Consider the following 15803-nt stretch of genomic DNA (forward strand, 5'->3'; position numbering starts at 1 on the left):
CGAAAAGCAGCCAGCTCTGGGGAGGGGCCCCGCTGCAAACAGCACCCCACGGTGCTGGGGACGGGGGTCGCAGTCCTGGCGCCAGCCGCCTCTGCAGGGGACACCCCGGGGCCTGGCCCGGGACAGCGGGCAGGGCCTGGGCCAGGAGCCAGCAGGCCGGTAATAGCTACAGATGGGCAGGACCGTGGGCTTAGCTAAAGCAGTTTCTCCCACAGGACCGCGCCCACGCATGCCGCCCTGGGGCCAGTGCTGAGTGCCAGGGGAGGTGCCCCTGCAGATCTAGCCCCTCCCCGCAGATTTCCCAGTGCTGGCCTGGCCCTGCCTCCGGGCACCGCGGGGGCTGGAGGCCCCAGGGACGGGGTGCTGGCTCTGGGGGGCTTTCGGTCCCTTGCCTGCCCAGGCCAGGAGCCCGGCCAGGTGTGATGCCAGCGGCTCTTGCCCCGCAGGATGGCAGCGTGACGTGTGTGCCCGCGCCGTGCTCCCCCGCCCCCTGCCGGAACCCGGTCGCCCTGCCCGGCCAGTGCTGCCCGCAGTGCTCCGGTGCCTGCCCCTACCAGGGCCACCTCTACGAGAGCGGGGCCACCTTCCGCCCCCCGGGGGGGGACCCCTGCTCCACCTGCACCTGCCTGGTGAGTGAGCCGGCCCGCAGTGCCCCCCTGCTGCGCCCGAGCCCCCCGACCTCCACCCTGTTCCCCCTCTGACCCCCACTGTGCTCCGCCCAGGTCCCCCCGACCTCCACCCCATTCCCCCTCTGACCCCCACCGTGCTCCGCCCAGATCTCATCCAAAACCCGCCCAGTTCCCCCTCCGACCTCCACCCCGCTCTGCCCAGATCACCCCGACCTCCACCCCATTCCCCCTCTGACCCGCGCCCCGCTCCACCCAGATCCCCCCGACCTCCACCCCGTTCCCCCTCTGACCCCCACCATGCGCCGCCCAGGTCCCCCCGACCTCCACCCCGTTCCCCCTCTGACCCCCACCCCGCTCCACCCAGATCCCCTCCGAAACCCACCCACTTCCCCCTCTGACCTCCATCCCGCTCTGCCCAGATCACCCCGACCTCCACCCCATTCCCCCTCTGACCCCCACCCCGCTCCGCCCAGATCCCCTCCGCAACCCACCCAGTTCCCCCTCTGACCCCCACCGTGCTCCTCCCAGGTCCCCCCGACCTCCACCCCATTCCCCCTCTGACCCCCACCGTGCTCCGCCCAGATCCCATCCAAAACCCGCCCAGTTCCCCCTCCGACCTCCACCCCGCTCTGCCCAGATCACCCCGACCTCCACCCCATTCCCCCTCTCACCCCCACCCTGCTCCGCCCAGGTCCCCCCGACCTCCACCCCATTCCCGCTCTGACCCCCACCGTGCTCCGCCCAGGTACCCCCAACCTCCACCCCATTCCCCCTCTGACCCCCACCCTGCTCCGCCCACATCCCCCCGACCTCCACCCCGTTCCCCCTTTGACCCCCACCCCGCTCCGCCCAGGTCCCCCCGACCCCCACCCCGCTCCACCCAGATCCCCTCCGAAACCCACCCAGTTCACCTCTCTGACCCCCACCCTGCTCCGCCCAGATCCCCCCGACCTCTACCCCGTTCCCCCTCTGACCCCCACGGTGCTCCACGCAGGTCCTCCCGACCTCCATCCTGTTCCCCCTCTGACCCCCACCCCGCTCCACCCAGATCCCCTCCGAAACCCACCCAGTTCACCTCTCTGACCCCCACCCTGCTCCGCCCAGATCCCCCCGACCTCTACCCCGTTCCCCCTCTGACCCCCACGGTGCTCCACGCAGGTCCTCCCGACCTCCACCCTGTTCCCCCTCTGACCCCCACCCCGCTCCACCCCGATCCCCTCCAAAACCCACCCAGTTCCCACTCCGACCTCCACCCCGCTCTGCCCAGATCACCCCGACCTCCACCCCATTCCCCCTCTGACCCGCGCCCCACTCCACCCAGATCCCCCCGACCTCCACCCCCTTCCCCCTCTGACTCCCATCCTGCTCTGCCCAGATCCCCCCGACCTCCACCCCGTTCCCCAGGGAGCCGGGCACTAACACCGCGTGGGCTGGGGCCGCCAGGTTCCTGGGGGGCTGGGGCGGGGACGGTGTGTGCAATGGGCCTGGGGCAATGCCTGTGAGCACCAGCTAGTTCTTTGCTCTGGGGAGAGCCCCCCATGGACCCTTCGCAGTGCCCCAGGTGTACTGGCCCCACCTGGGCATGTGTGGGTCCCACAGCGTGGGTCTCAGGATTTTATTGGTTTGCCACATTTTGCAGGTGTTTGTCAGAGCCCCCAAAGCGGCGCTCTCCCGGGGCCCGGCGACAGGCCCCCCGGCTGGGGTGGGTTTGCTGGATATTTTTCACTCGGTGGCAGCTACCGGGGATTTGGTGTAAATTCTCCACCCAAACGCCGCTGGTCAGCGAAGACACGGTCCGGACGAAGAGTGTCCGACCTTCGACCCTGGGGGCCGGCACCCGCCGCTGGGGCAAGAGCCCCATCTACCCATTCCACAGCCCCGATCTCCAGCCCCTGCTCGTGCTCCGGATGGCTTCCCTCCGGGTGGAGGGGGCGTATCCCAAGCCGGGGGTCCCCCCACACTGACGGCTTTGCCTTTCCCCTCTCAGGGCGGGGACGTGCTCTGCGTGATGGCCCCGTGCCCCCCGCTGACGTGCACCCGCCAGGTGATAGAGCCCGGGGACTGCTGCCCCCGCTGCAAAGGTACGACCCGCCCTGGCCGCTGCCCGCCCAATGTCCCCCAGGGGGCAGAGGGCCTGTCCCTTTAAGAGAGGCGGGCCATCTACATAACTCCGCCCCAAACAAGTGGTCCATGTCAGTTGGTAGTGACTCAATAGCATGTGGGGTCTGTGACCTCTGTTGGTCTATATTGGGCCGATAGTGCCCCCCCGAGTCAGGCAGCTGCAGGCTGTGGCCTAGCGTAGTGGGCACCCACGGGTCCGTATCGACCTGTATGATGGACCGTGCAGAGAGCACAGGCGTGACATTGGTGTGCGTCTGACCCGCCGCTCTCCCGGTGCCCGCAGGCTGCACGTACGATGGGCAGGAGCACGCCGATGGCACCAGCTGGTTCTCCTCCCCCTGCGTGTCCTGCCTGTGCACCCACGGCATCGCCACCTGCGCCCGGATCCGCTGCCTCGGCTCCTGCCTCCAGCCCGTCCAGCTGCCCGGGGAATGCTGCCCACTGTGCGCAGGTGCGAGGGCGGGTGCGGCTCTGCCAGGCCCACGCGGGGGCGGGGAGGGCAGCGGGCACAGGGGGCTCAGAGGTGGGCAGCTGCTGCAGAAGAGGGCACGGGGCTGGAGCCGTAGGGTTGTAGGGTCAAAGGCTGGACGGGACTGTCTGACCCCCCCAGCCTGGCACAGGCCAGAGAACTGCCCCTGTCACCCCCGTATCGAGCCCAGAGACCTGTGACCAAAGCGCCCCCCAGACAGGCCCCGGGGGCCGGAGCTCCGATGGGAGTGTCCGGCCGTGCACCCGTTGGTGTCTGAGGGACGTCCTCACGCCCGGTGGCCCTGTGTGTGCCCAAGGATCACAGCCTGGCACTGGATGTGTGGAGTCGCTGATCGACTGCGAGCCCTGGATCCCACCCAGCGTCTCTGCTCTGCGGGGGACAGGCCCCTGCTCTGTGCACCTGCGTCCCTCGGTCCTGCATGGGGGACTTTGCATTCGGCTGCACTGACCCCCTTTGGTTGAACGGGCCCAGCATGCCAGGCAGGGCAGATGGCACCATGGGACGGCCCCTCCTCAGCATTGTTTACCTCCCGGCCCCCAGGCTTTGCGTCGGCCGCAGGTGTTATCAACGGTGATTCTACATTTACTGTTTCTATGACTAGTGGCTGATCTGGGAGCCAGGACTCCTGGGTTCTGTCCCCGGCCCTGGGAGGGGAGTGGGGTTTCGTGGTTAGAGTGGGCAGGGCTGGGAGCCAGGACTCCTGGGTTTGTCCCCAGCTCTGGGAGAGGAATGGGGACTCCCCCCACTGCCCTGACAGGTTTCTCTCCAGATTGCATGTTCGAGGGCCGGCCGTACAGCCCCGGGGAGAGCTTCCAGCCGTCGCTGGACCCCTGCGAGATCTGCACCTGTGAGGTAAGGGGACAGGGAGCAAACACTGCTCCCCCTCCTCCCAGGCGGCGGGCTGGGGGCTCCCCAGGCCTCCCACACTGTGCACTCGCCCTGGGGGTATCGCGGCTTTGGGGGTCTGCTCTCCCATCTGGAGTCTTGTGGGAGACTCATCAGGGAGCTGGGCTATTCTGACCCCCATCCCTGGACTGGCAGGGTGTAACAATGCTGGATCTGGTGGGACCCAACGGAGAGTGTCAATTCAGGACAAATTGCTGAAAACAGGGCAGTTACAGCCCCGGGCTGGGATTTTTCCACCTCTAAGGCAAACCAAACCAGCCAGACGGAGAGGACTTCCCACTGGCTGACCACAAGTCACACAAGCAATTCCCTCAGACACTCCAGTTCCCCCGTATCACCACCAGGCCACTCGTTATGGGACAAATGGTTATGAAAACCAATATCCCAGTGAAAGAAAAAGGAAAACGGTTCTCCTGATCCCAAAGGACCAAGCCCCAGACCCAGGTCAATATACAAGTCAGATCTCACCCACAAATCCCGCTGTTGCCAATCCTTTAGAATCTAAAATCTAAAGGTTTATTCATAAAAGAAAAAAGATACAGACGAGAGCTAGGATGGGTGAGATGGAATCAATGACATCCAGTGATGGCCAAGTTCTTGGTTCAGGCTTGTGGCAGTGATGGAATAAACGGCAGGTTCAAATCCAGTCTCTGGAGAACATCCCCAGCTGGGAGGGGTCGTTCAGTCCTTGGTTCAGAGCTTCAGTTTGTAGCAAGGTCCCTCCAGAGGCGGGAAGCAGGGCTGAAGACCACGTGGAGATGAGGCATCAGCCTTTTATAGTCTCCTCCAGGTGGCAGGTCCCCTCTTTGTTCGTACTGTGGAAAATTACAGCAAAATGGAGTTTGGAGTCACATGGGCAAGTCCCTGCGTGCCTGGCTGGGTCCCAAGGCGCGTCTGCCTTCTGGCAATGGGTCAGTTGTGTAGCTGATGGTCCTTCATGGGCCATCCAGCCGGCTAGGCAGAGCTGACACCAGCGTGTCCGGGGTGTCCCCCAGAAGCAGAGCACAAGTTTGCACTGCAGACAGTAGAGAGCCAATGTTCACAACTTCGACTACAGAAACCATACACACACGCAGACAGCATAATCCTACCCAGCCAATCACAGCCTTGTCTGGGACACCCCACTTGACCTCCTTTGTACCAGATTTGGTGCCACTATAGGACCTGGGTTGCACCAATGATCTACACGGTCCCAGATTCTGTCAATAAGGTGACACAGGGTCTGTGCTGTGAGGGGTCGGAGGGATGGGGCAGTAACCAGCCTGGCCTCTGCCTTTCGTTCCAGCGGCTGGCGGTCGGGGGGCCTCACGTGCGCTGCTACCATAGGCAGTGCCCCCGCCTGGTCGGCTGCCCCAGGAGCCAGATCCAGCCGCCCGGGCCACAGCACTGCTGCCCCACCTGTGCCCGTGAGTACCCTGCGGGCACACGACAGGGCTGCTCAGCCAGGGCCTGGCACGGGGCGGGCATTGCTCTACCCCACACACCCCACAGCGCCCCCTGCTGGGCAAGGCCGGGCTGGAGTCTCCAGGAACTCCCCCCACGGCCAGTGCCCGCACCTCACTCCCCACAGCACCCCCTGCTGGGCAAGGCCGGGCTGGAGTCTCCAGGAACTCCCCCCACGGCCAGTGCCTGCACCTCACTCCCCACAGCGCCCCCTGCTGGGCAAGGCCGGGCTGGAGTCTCCAGGAACTCCCCCCACGGCCAGTGCCCGCACCTCACTCCCCACAGCGCCCCCTGCTGGGCAAGGCCAGGGCTGAAGTCGCTGGGAGTGCCCCCACGGCCAGTTCTCCCACTGCGCTCCCCACAGCACCCCCTGCTGGGCCAGACCAGGGCTAGAGCAGCTGGGAGCTCCCCCATGGCCAGCACCCGCTCCCCATAGTGCCCCCTTCCGGGCAAGGCTGGAGCTGGGCTGTTTCACTGGTCAGTCCGTTCCCGTCACACGGGTGTCTGGCCCTGGCTCCCTCCGGCAGGTCGGGGCGGGGCGGGGTGGGGCTGTCTCTTGTGCCTGGGCCCCTCACCCCGCCCCTCACCCCACTGCCTTTGTGGCTTGCAGAGGCCTTGAGTAACTGCACGGCCGAGCTGGCCGGGAACGAGCTCCAGGCGGCTGACGACCCGTGTTACACCTGCCAGTGCAAGGTACGAGCCCCGGGGCCGGCTCTGTCCCTCCGCCGGGCTGCGGCTGCCGGGCTGAGCTGAGCCTGACCCCGCTGTGTGATCAGCGCCTGCTCCGGGGGGGTGCGGACGCCTCCTGCCCTCAGCCCTTCGCGTCCCAAGATTGCACCCCCGGGCTGTGCCGTGCAGCCCCCTCTGGGGTGGGGCGGGGCAGCCGTGGAACAGCGCAGTCATTCTGGGAACGAAGAGTCTCGTCTCTGACGCACACGGGCCTTGGGATGTGCCCACGCCCTGCCCCCCAATGCCCACGTTTAATGTCACCCCCACCACCGCCCTGGGGCATGGGGTCAGCGCAGAGTGCAGGGGAGAGCGCCCCCTGCTGGGCCCCTGCCCCATTCCTTGCAGCACAGCGCCCCCTAGCGCTGCACTGGGCAGGCACTGATGCCCGGCGCTGACTGCCAGGGGAGAGCGCCCCCTGCTGAGCCCCCACCCCGCTCCCTGCAGCACCCTGGGCCTCCCTTGTAGGTCTCCCATCCAAAGAGTGACCAGGGCCAGCCCCACGTGGCGTGAAATGGGGCCAGAGCCCAGCAGGGGGAAGTGGGGTGTTCGTGGCCCTTGATTTTCAGGGTGCCCCCCATAGTGGGAAGGCTCCAGCTCTCCCTCCAGTGACCCTCTGGGGGCTGGCCCCTCGGAGCCATGGAGAGCACGCTGGGTGTGGCCCGTCCACTCCATGGCTCCCCTGCTGGACCCCTCCCCGGGCCTCCCAGGTTCCTCTCATCCCATTAGCAGCAGGCCTGGCCGAGAGAGAATCGTGGGGGGCGCCCAGCTCCGGGCGCTGGCCTCCATACCCACAGCTGACCCCGGTGTGTGTGTGGGGGGGAGGGGGCGTGCAACCGCCCCGTCCCATGTGTCTGTCTGTCTGTCTGTGCCCAAGTCGCGGCCCCGTCCCACGGGCCTCTGTGCGCCCATGTTGCCGTCCCGGGTTGCCCCCTGTGCCCTGGCTGCATCCCGGTCCCCGCTCTTCTCATTGCAGGATCTCACCTGGGTGTGCGTGCACCAGAGCTGCCCGCAGCTCAGCTGCCCTCCCGCTGAGCAGTTTACCCCCCAGGGCGCCTGCTGCCCCATCTGTGACGGTGACGTATGGCCAGCGCCCGCTCGCACCCGGAGGCCTCGCCGAGGGGCCCCTCGGAGCACGCTTCGTCGTGGGGGGGAGGGGGAGCGGCATGGCACCAAGAAGCGGGGGGCTGGGATCTGGGGATCCCTGCGTTCCAGGCAGCAAGTCCCCCCCTTCCCAGCTGGGCACGGAGTCCTATGGCTGGGGTGCTCGGAGCTGGCCACGCACAGAGGCCACAGGGCAGTTGCCCCTTCAGCGGCAGCAGAGGCCAAGCGGGCGAGGGGGACCCCGAGGCGGTGACGCTGGGTGAGCTTCCCCCAGGTCTGTCTGTCTGTCAAGCACCCATCCCTGCAGACAGACAGCACAGCGCTAGCTCTGAGCCCCGCCCATCCCAGGGCTGATAACTCTGAAGCCTAGTGATGGCAAAGTGCCGGTCAGCACAGGGCTGACTGTTTGAGAATCCCCCCTGTCCCATCATGTGGCCCCCCCAGGAACTGTCTTGAGCCATCATTGGCATTGCTGGTCACAGGGCGGCTGTCTGCCCACGCAGTTCCCAGCGCCCATCCCCATGGGTCTGCGGGCAGAGGCTGACCCCCACCCTCCCTTGCAGAGTGCGTGATAGAGGCTGGAGAGCGCCGGGTGTCGGACGGTGAGAGCTGGATGGACAGTGAGGACGACTGTGTCAGCTGCACCTGTCATGTAAGCCCCAGCGGGGGCAGCCCCCACCCCAGCCTGGTGCTGTGCCCTGGGGCATCCCCTCCCCCACACCTGGTGTATCTGTGCCCTGGGGCTCCGTTCCCGCCCCCAGCCTGGCATGACTGTGTCCCTACCCCTCTCCCTCCAGCCAGCGCTTCCCAAACAACCAGCGATTCCCCAGGCGCCAGGCAGGGAGGGGCTTCGCCTGGGGCCCCACAGCAGGGCCTGGAGGGGAACCCAGGAGTCCTGGCTCTGTGGCAGGGATCCCCAGACAGGCCATATGGCACCTTGCTTGGGCTGCCCCCTCCCGGGCCAGCGGGCGCAGGGTACGGAACGAGGGGGGGGGGCAGGCCCACCTGTGTGCCTGCGAGGCCAAGGGCTGCATTTGGGGGGCAGAGGGCAGGGCTCTCCGTGTGGAAAGGATGGAGCAGTCCCCCCGTGCCAGGCGTGCCCTGTGCAGACTGGCTACCGGTGCCCTCTGCGCCTGGGGCTGCCCGGCTGGGGGGAGGGGGCGGAGGGCTGCCGGGTGGAGCCGGGCTCCCACTCCTCTCCGGTGTCTCTGCCACGCAGCGCGGCCACGTGGAGTGCCACATCGCGGCGTGCGAGCCCGTCGAGTGCCAGGGCGGCCTGCGGAGGGTGCGGATGCCCGGCTCCTGCTGCTACGAGTGCCAAGGTAGGAGCTGCTCCTGGCGCGCTGGCTGGGTGCAGGGCCCACGCCACAGGAGGGGAGGGGTGGCAGGCCAGTGACTCCGCAATGCCAGGCTCCCTAGGGGCGTGCTGCTCCCCCAGGGGTGTGCCCAGTACGGTGCCAGCCCCTCACTGGCAGATCCCGGAAGGTGGCACGGAAGAGGTTAAAGGGGCTGCGCACAGATGGTGCCAGTCTGCGCGGGGTAAACTTCACAGCCTGTGCGGTGAGGCTGATCAGTGTCAACCCTCCGTCCCAGGTGGGGAAACTGAGGCACCGAGCAGGGGAAGGGGGTCCTCTGCACGCTGCACAGAGACCAGTGCTGGGAGTAAGACCCAGGAGTCCTGGCTCCCATGATTCTCCCTGCTCGAATCACCAGCCACGCTGCCTTCCGCGTTCCTGCACCGTCTGGCAGGCGGCACATCGGCCCCGCGCTGGGCGGGCCAGACCTGGCGCCCCTGCCTGCGCCATGCCAGTCCTGCCACCTTGCCAGGACCCGGCGCCTGCCCCCAGCCACGCTGCCTTCCGCGTTCCCGCACCGTCTGGCAGGCAGCACACCGGCCTGCGCCATGCCAGTCCTGCCACCTTGCCAGGACCCGGCGCCTGCCCCCAGGCCGCTGTCTTCTGGACCTGGGGGATCCCCACAACGCTGGCTCCATCCTCTGCCCTCAGACCCAGAGAGCTCCTGCTCCTACCAGGGCCAGCGGTACCCAGCCAGCGAGCGCTGGCAGGTGGACACCTGTACGACCTGCACCTGCGTCTCCGGGGAGGTTCACTGCCAGAGCCAGCGCTGCCCCCCGGCCGCCTGCGCCGCGGTGAGTGGGGGGCCCAGCTAGGCCCCTGCCCTCCCTCTCCCCGCGGGTCGAGCTCCTTGGCTGAGCCATGGGGGGGGGCACATCAGGGGCCCCCCTGAGGACTTGCCTTGGCCACTGGGGGGTGAGTAGTGTCCCATTGCCAGGATCCATTGCGCCCACCCCGTTACCCTGGGAGGTGTCCCGTAGCCATGCTGGGGGGGATGGCAGCCAGCGCCGGGCATTACAGGGTGGGAAGGGTGGAAGCCGGGAGGGGGATGGGAGGGGGCAGCCAGCCGTGGGCATTACGGGGGCAGAGGCTGGCACCCGCATCCCCGTAACGGCTCCTGTGTGCCCAGGATGAGACGCCTGCCCTGACGCCAGGCATGTGCTGCCCTCGCTGCCTGCCCCGCCCCGCCACCTGCCTGGCCTTCGGCGACCCCCACTACCGCACCTTCGACGGGCGCACCCTGCACTTCCAGGGCACCTGCACCTACATCCTGGCCCAGGACTGCCAGCGGGAGGACTTCAGGTGAGAGGGGGCGCAGCAGACATGGGCAGCAGCCCCAGGGAGGGGAGCCTGGGGGGAAGGGAAAGGCTGCCTAGTAGTGAGAGCAGGGGGCTGGGGGTCAGGACTCCTGGGTTCTATCCCAGCTCTGGGAGGGAAGTGGGGGCTAGTGGGTTAGAGCAGGGGGCTGGGGGCCAGGACTCCTGGGTTCTATCCCCAGCTCTGGGAGGGGAATGGGGGCTAGTGGTTGGAGGTTTGGAGCCCGGACTCCTGGGTTCTGTTCCCAGCTTTGTCCCTAGCCCACCGAGGAAAGCCCTCCCCCCGCACACAAACCCTGTGCCCGTCTCCTGCCCGCAGCATCCACGTGACCAACGACGACAGGGGGCGCCCGGGCGTGGCCTGGACCAAGGAGGTGACGGTGCGAGTCGGGGACACCGTGGTGCAGCTGCTGCAGGACTGGCTGGTCAGGGTGAGACGGGCGATGGTGCCAGGCCGGACGCCCACTGCACCCCGAGCCTCTGCCCATGGCGGAGCCGGGTCTGGAGCCTGCACTGGGCAGGGCCCTGGTGCGGTTATGGGAGGTCACCTGGAGGCAGGAGGGAACCAGGCCGCACAGGTGGGACCCCGGTGTCCTGCGGTGCCCACTGAGCCCCTGCCCTTCCCTCCCAGGTGGACAGCCAGGTGGTGACGCTGCCCTTCCTCAAGGAGCCCCACCTCTACGTCGAGCGCCAAACCAACACCGTCCTGCTCAACACCAACATCGGGGTGAAGGTAACCGCCGGGCATGGGGGTCCTCTGCCCCCCGACCCGGGCTGCGCCAGCGGGAGGGCATTGTCACGCAGGCACTTCAGACCCCTCCTGGCTGGTGATCCAGCCCGGGGCCTGGCAGGCGGAGCGGCACCTGTGACCGGCGGCTGGCTGGGCCCTGTGCCCTGCGTTGGGGGGGTGCTGCCCATCTCCCCTCTCCCCCCAGGTCCTGTGGAGCGGGCGCTCGCAGCTGGAGGTCAGCGTGCCCGGCACCTACAAGGGGCACACGTGCGGCCTGTGTGGCAACTTCAACGGCCACCCGCAGGACGACGCCCGCCTGCGCTCGGGGCAGCTGGCCCGCTCCGAGGCCGCCTTTGGCAACAGCTGGAGGGTGAGCGGGGGCACCCCAGGGACAGCGAGCCAGGTCCTCCGGCTGCCCACAGCCCAGCCCCCTTCCCCCCCATAACTCCCTCCCCGCCCGGCTCCCTTCCCCACCATCACGCCCCTCAGCCGGCTCCCTTCCCCCTCAGTATCCCTCTGGGGTGCCCGTCACGACCCCCGAGTGCCCTGGAGTGAGGGCTGCAACCCCCAACTAGGGGGAATTGTATGCAGAAGGGAGACAGCCATGGGGAGGAGGTAGCCAGGACATGGGCAGCCCCCCTTGCCCTACTCCCTGCAGCGCCCCCCAGTGCCACACCAGGGCATTGGGGCCAGCACTGACTATCAGGGGAGAACGCCCCCTGTTGAACCCCCCCTTACTGCAGGACAGCGCCCCCTAGCACCGCCATAGGGCGCTGGCCCCCCAACCCCTGCTCTCCCTCCCTGCAGCCCCCGGGCTCTGCTGGGTCTCCAGGCTGGGTGGGTGCTGGGGGCGATCCCCCCTCCCCGCGCTGACGGCGTCTCTGGGGCAGGTGCTGAGCGGTAACGGCACGGGCGGGCCGTGTGCCGACGGGCGGGATGTGGATCCCTGCAAGGAGGCCGGCTACCGCGCCCGCAAGGAGGCCAACGCCCGCTGCAAGGTGCTGAAGTCGGGGGCGTTCGAGCCCTGCCACTCCCTGGTGCCCCCGGAGCCCTTCTTCGCCGCCTGTGTCTACGACCTGTGTGCCTGCGGGGCCGGCGCCGAGCCCTGCCTGTGCGACGCGCTGGAGGCCTACGCCGCCCTGTGCCGCCGGGCCGGTCTGGCGCTGCGCTGGCGCTCGCCCACGCTCTGCGGTGAGGGGGGGCGGGGGCCAGGGCTTCCCAGTCCTCCCGCCCGAACCCTCGCAGCCCCGGGCCTGGCCGTGAACCCCCCTGGTTGGGGGGCGGGCCCTGGACTGGCTCAGATCGGGGTGGGGGGGAGCTCCGGGGAGGGGGAAGGCCCTGGGCTGGCTCAGATCAGTGGGGGGAGTCCATGGGGGGCAGGTTCTGGGCTGGCTCAGATTGGGGGGGAGCCCTGCAGGGGGGCAGGCCCTGTGCTAGCCCAGATGCAGGGGTGAAGAAAGGGGCAGGTGGTGGGCACAGCCCCACCCCCCCCCAGGGAAATTCAGGCCGGCCCCATGGCCACGGGGGCAGTTCTGGCTTCTCACCCTCGGGGCTGAGCCTGGGCTGAGGGGGGAGGCAGGTCCCAGGACTGCCTCTTCCCCCCCCCCTCCCAAGCCCTGGCACTGACCCCTCCATCTCCCTCCAGCCGTCGGCTGCCCCAAGGACCGGGGCTACGTGTTCGATGAGTGCGGCCCGCCCTGCCCCAAGACGTGTTACAACAAGGATGCGCCGCTGGGGGCCATCGAGTCTCGCTGCTTCACGCCCTGCGTGCCCGGGTGCCAGTGCCCAGCCGGGCGGGTCGAGCACGAGGCCCACTGCATCCTGCCCGAGGCCTGTCCCCGGGTCATCTACGACAGCCTCTGAGCCCTGGGACGCCCGCACCTACCGCCATGGCCCCGGGGCCGGCCACGCTCCCTCCCACGGCCCCTGGGACGCCCGCGTCCTCCGCCATGGCCCCGGGGCCGGCCACGCTCCTTCCCACGGCCCCTGGGACGCCAGCATCCTCCGCCATGGCCCCGGGGCTGGCCACGCTCCCTCCCACAGCCCCTGGGACGCCCGCGTCCTCCGCCATGGCCCCGGGGCCGGCCACGCTCCTTCCCACAGCCCCTGGGATGCCCGCGTCCTCCGCCATGGCCCCGGGGCCGGCCACGCTCCCTCCCACAGCCCCTGGGACGCCCGCGTTCTCCGCCACGGCCCTGGGGCCGGCCACGCTCCCTCCCACAGCCCCTGGGATGCCCGCATCCTCCGCCATGGCCCTGGGGCCGGCCACGCTCCCTCCCACAGCTCCTGGGACGCCTGCGTCCTCCGCCATGGCCCTGGGGCCGGCCACGCTCCTTCCCACAGCCCCTGGGATGCCCGCGTCCTCCGCCATGGCCCCGGGGCGGCCACGCTCCCTCCCACAGCTCCTGGGACGCCCGCGTCCTCCGCCATGGCCCCGGGGCCGGCGACGCTCCCTCCCACAGCCCCTGGGACGCCCACTGTAACGATGCTGGTTCTGGCAGGATCCAACTGACAGTGCCAGTTCAGGACAAATTGCTGAAAACAGGGCAGTTACAGCCCAAGGCTGGGGTTTCTGTGCACCCCACTGGTTCACCACAAGTCACACAAGCAATTCCCTCAGACACTCCAGTTTCCCAGTATCACCACCAGGGCCACTCGTTATGGGGACGACTGGTTATGAAAACCAATATCCCAGTAGCAGAAAAACAGTTCTCTCGATCCCAAAGGACCAAGCCCCAGACCCAGGTCAATATACAAATCAGATCTTACCCACAAATCCCGCTGTTGCCAATCCTCTAGCATCTAAAATCTAAAGGTTTATTCATAAAAGGAAAAGATACAGACGAGAGCTAGGATGGGTGAGATGGAATCAATGACATCCAGTGATGGCCAAGTTCTTGGTTCAGGCTTGTGGCAGTGATGGAATAAACGGCAGGTTCAAATCCAGTCTCTGGAGAACGTCCCCAGCTGGGATGGATTGTTCAGTCCTTGGTTCAAAGCTTCCGTGTAGCCAAGTCCCTCCAGAGGTCAGAAGCAGGACTGAAGACCCGATGGAGGAGCTGCCGCAGCTTTTTACAGTCTCCTGCCAGGTGGTCTCTGCTTTCCTTGTCCCAGAGACAAGCTTCCCCTCACACGGCCTGGAAACACCTCAGAGGTCTGTCCATAGGCAGGTCCCTGCCTACCTGGCTGAGTCGCAAGGTGTATCTGCCTTCTCTCAGTGGGTCAGGTGTGTAGCTGATGGTCCTTCATGGGCCATCCAGCCGGCTAGGCAGAGCTGACACCAGCGTGTCCGGGGTGTCCCCCCAGAAGCATAGGACAAGTTTGAACTACAGACAGTAGAGAGCCAATATTCATAATTTCAACTACAAAAACAATACACACAAGCAGACAGCAGAATCATAACCAGCAAACCCCAACCTTGTCTTAGACTCCTCATTTGACCCCCTTTATACAAGATTTGGTGCCACTTCAGGACGGTTGCAACGATGATCTATACGGTCCCAGTTCATGTCAATAACCTCACACCTGCGTCCTCCGCCATGGCACCAGGGCTCGCCACGCTCCCACCCCCAGGGCCCCTGCACCCTCTGCCGTGGCACCAGGGCCAGCCACACTCCCAGTTGGTGCCCCAGATATGACCCCTGCAGCACCCATAGGGGACCCACAGGGTGCCTGGCAGCGCCAATACTCCTCCCCCACCCACAGGGAGGAGGTAAGTGTCTGTCACCCCCTTGTCCCCGCATTTTCCCCTGGGATCCCCCCCCCCCCACAGGTTGCCCCAGCCAGGCTTAGAGTGGCCTTGAGGGGCAGGAAATGCCAGGCACTGCCACCTCCCCACCAGTGCCTCTGTGTAGGGCAGGCCTGGAGCCCCCTCCCCATCGTTGTCCCCAGGCTGAGCTCCGTGCCCATGGGGGTGCAGGGAGGGGCAGGGTGCCAGGCTGGGCATGGCTCCCACATGCCCAGCTGCAATGGCTTCAGGACCATTTCCTGAACACCGGCCCCGGCGGCACAGAGTGGGGAGCCCGGACTCCTGGGTTCTATCCCCAATACCCCCTAGGTCTCGGTGTCCCATCCATGTCCTTAGCATCAAGTCCTGCAGGCCCCCTGGGGGTAACAGTGCCCTGGCACTAGTATTGCTGGGCACGCAGGCTGGCATGGAGCCCCCCCTGGTCTGGATCCATCCCTGTCCGTACCCTGCCCTGCCCAGCACCCAGTGGCTGAGCTCTGTGCCGGGGAGCACTGCAGGTGCCATCAGCCAGTCACACGGGGTGCTGTGTCTTGGCACAGATGGGCTGGCAATTCCCCCTGGCCTTCGGGCAAGGTACCAGGTGCAGACTGTGCCACCCCTGTGCCCCCTTTGGCTGGGCAGGGGCAGGTGTATTTATTAGTGCGGTGGGGGCTGAGCCAGGCCTCACCCTCTGTGCCCACAGCAATAAACGTGGTAACCATGGGCAAGCGTCTGGTCCTTGGGCAGCGGCTTCTGGCCAGTGGGGGCCTGTGGCCCATCACCTGGGCATCTGCTGCGCAGGCAGCCCTGCGACGCGGCCCACAACCCAGTGTGGCCCGTGAAGTCGGGACCGCGACCAGCCCAGCCCCTCCTGTGCCTGGCTCGCCCCATGGGGCCCAGTCCCACTAGGTGCGGGGGCAGCTAAGTGGCAGGGCTCAGCTGGCTCAGAGTCCCTGCGTGGCCCTGCCCAGGAGCCTGCCAGGGTGCATTGGCAGCAGTGGCTCCCCGCTGCCCACCTGGCCCCCAAGGCTTAGGGTGCAGCTCCCTGGCCAGGTGCCAGTGATGCCCATCTGTATCGCAGCAGGGGCTCTCTGTGGGCAGAAATCCCCCGCACCCCCGCAGTGCTCTGGGCACCTGGGGCCATGTCTTCCCAGGTGCCCTCCAGATCCTCACCAGGCACCAGCGGGTCGTCTCCCAGGGCACTCGGCCCTGCCCCGCCCCGCCCACGCCCCCAGGCCCTGCTGCCGTGAAATCAC

The 15803-nt window shown here is 67.3% G+C and overlaps 1 protein-coding gene across 6 annotated transcripts in view; it reads left to right on the forward strand.

Moving 5' to 3' along the window:
* Positions 1-15270, forward strand: part of LOC102941808 (kielin cysteine rich BMP regulator) — a 47282-nt gene extending 32012 nt beyond the window's left edge. For 4 of the 6 annotated variants that reach the window (XM_043521336.1, XM_043521347.1, XM_043521351.1 and 1 more), the window contains 16 exons: positions 447-629; positions 2617-2710; positions 3034-3201; positions 3998-4092; positions 5432-5552; positions 6200-6282; positions 7292-7391; positions 7983-8071; positions 8639-8741; positions 9426-9568; positions 9904-10076; positions 10410-10521; positions 10722-10823; positions 11026-11190; positions 11711-12011; positions 12466-15270. In XM_043521336.1, the coding sequence (XP_043377271.1) occupies positions 447-629; positions 2617-2710; positions 3034-3201; positions 3998-4092; positions 5432-5552; positions 6200-6282; positions 7292-7391; positions 7983-8071; positions 8639-8741; positions 9426-9568; positions 9904-10076; positions 10410-10521; positions 10722-10823; positions 11026-11190; positions 11711-12011; positions 12466-12683 (2250 nt within the window). In that variant the 3' untranslated portion in view covers positions 12684-15270. Of the gene's footprint in view, positions 1-446; positions 630-2616; positions 2711-3033; positions 3202-3997; positions 4093-5431; positions 5553-6199; positions 6283-7291; positions 7392-7982; positions 8072-8638; positions 8742-9425; positions 9569-9903; positions 10077-10339; positions 10522-10721; positions 10824-11025; positions 11191-11710; positions 12012-12465 lie in introns of those variants that run through there. The other 2 variants (XM_043521338.1, XM_043521355.1) reach the window with 2 other exon arrangements.
* The last annotated feature ends 533 nt before the right edge of the window (positions 15271-15803 follow it).

Source organism: Chelonia mydas, chromosome 1 (genome assembly GCF_015237465.2).
Source record: "Chelonia mydas isolate rCheMyd1 chromosome 1, rCheMyd1.pri.v2, whole genome shotgun sequence".
Taxonomy (NCBI): domain Eukaryota; kingdom Metazoa; phylum Chordata; order Testudines; family Cheloniidae; genus Chelonia; species Chelonia mydas.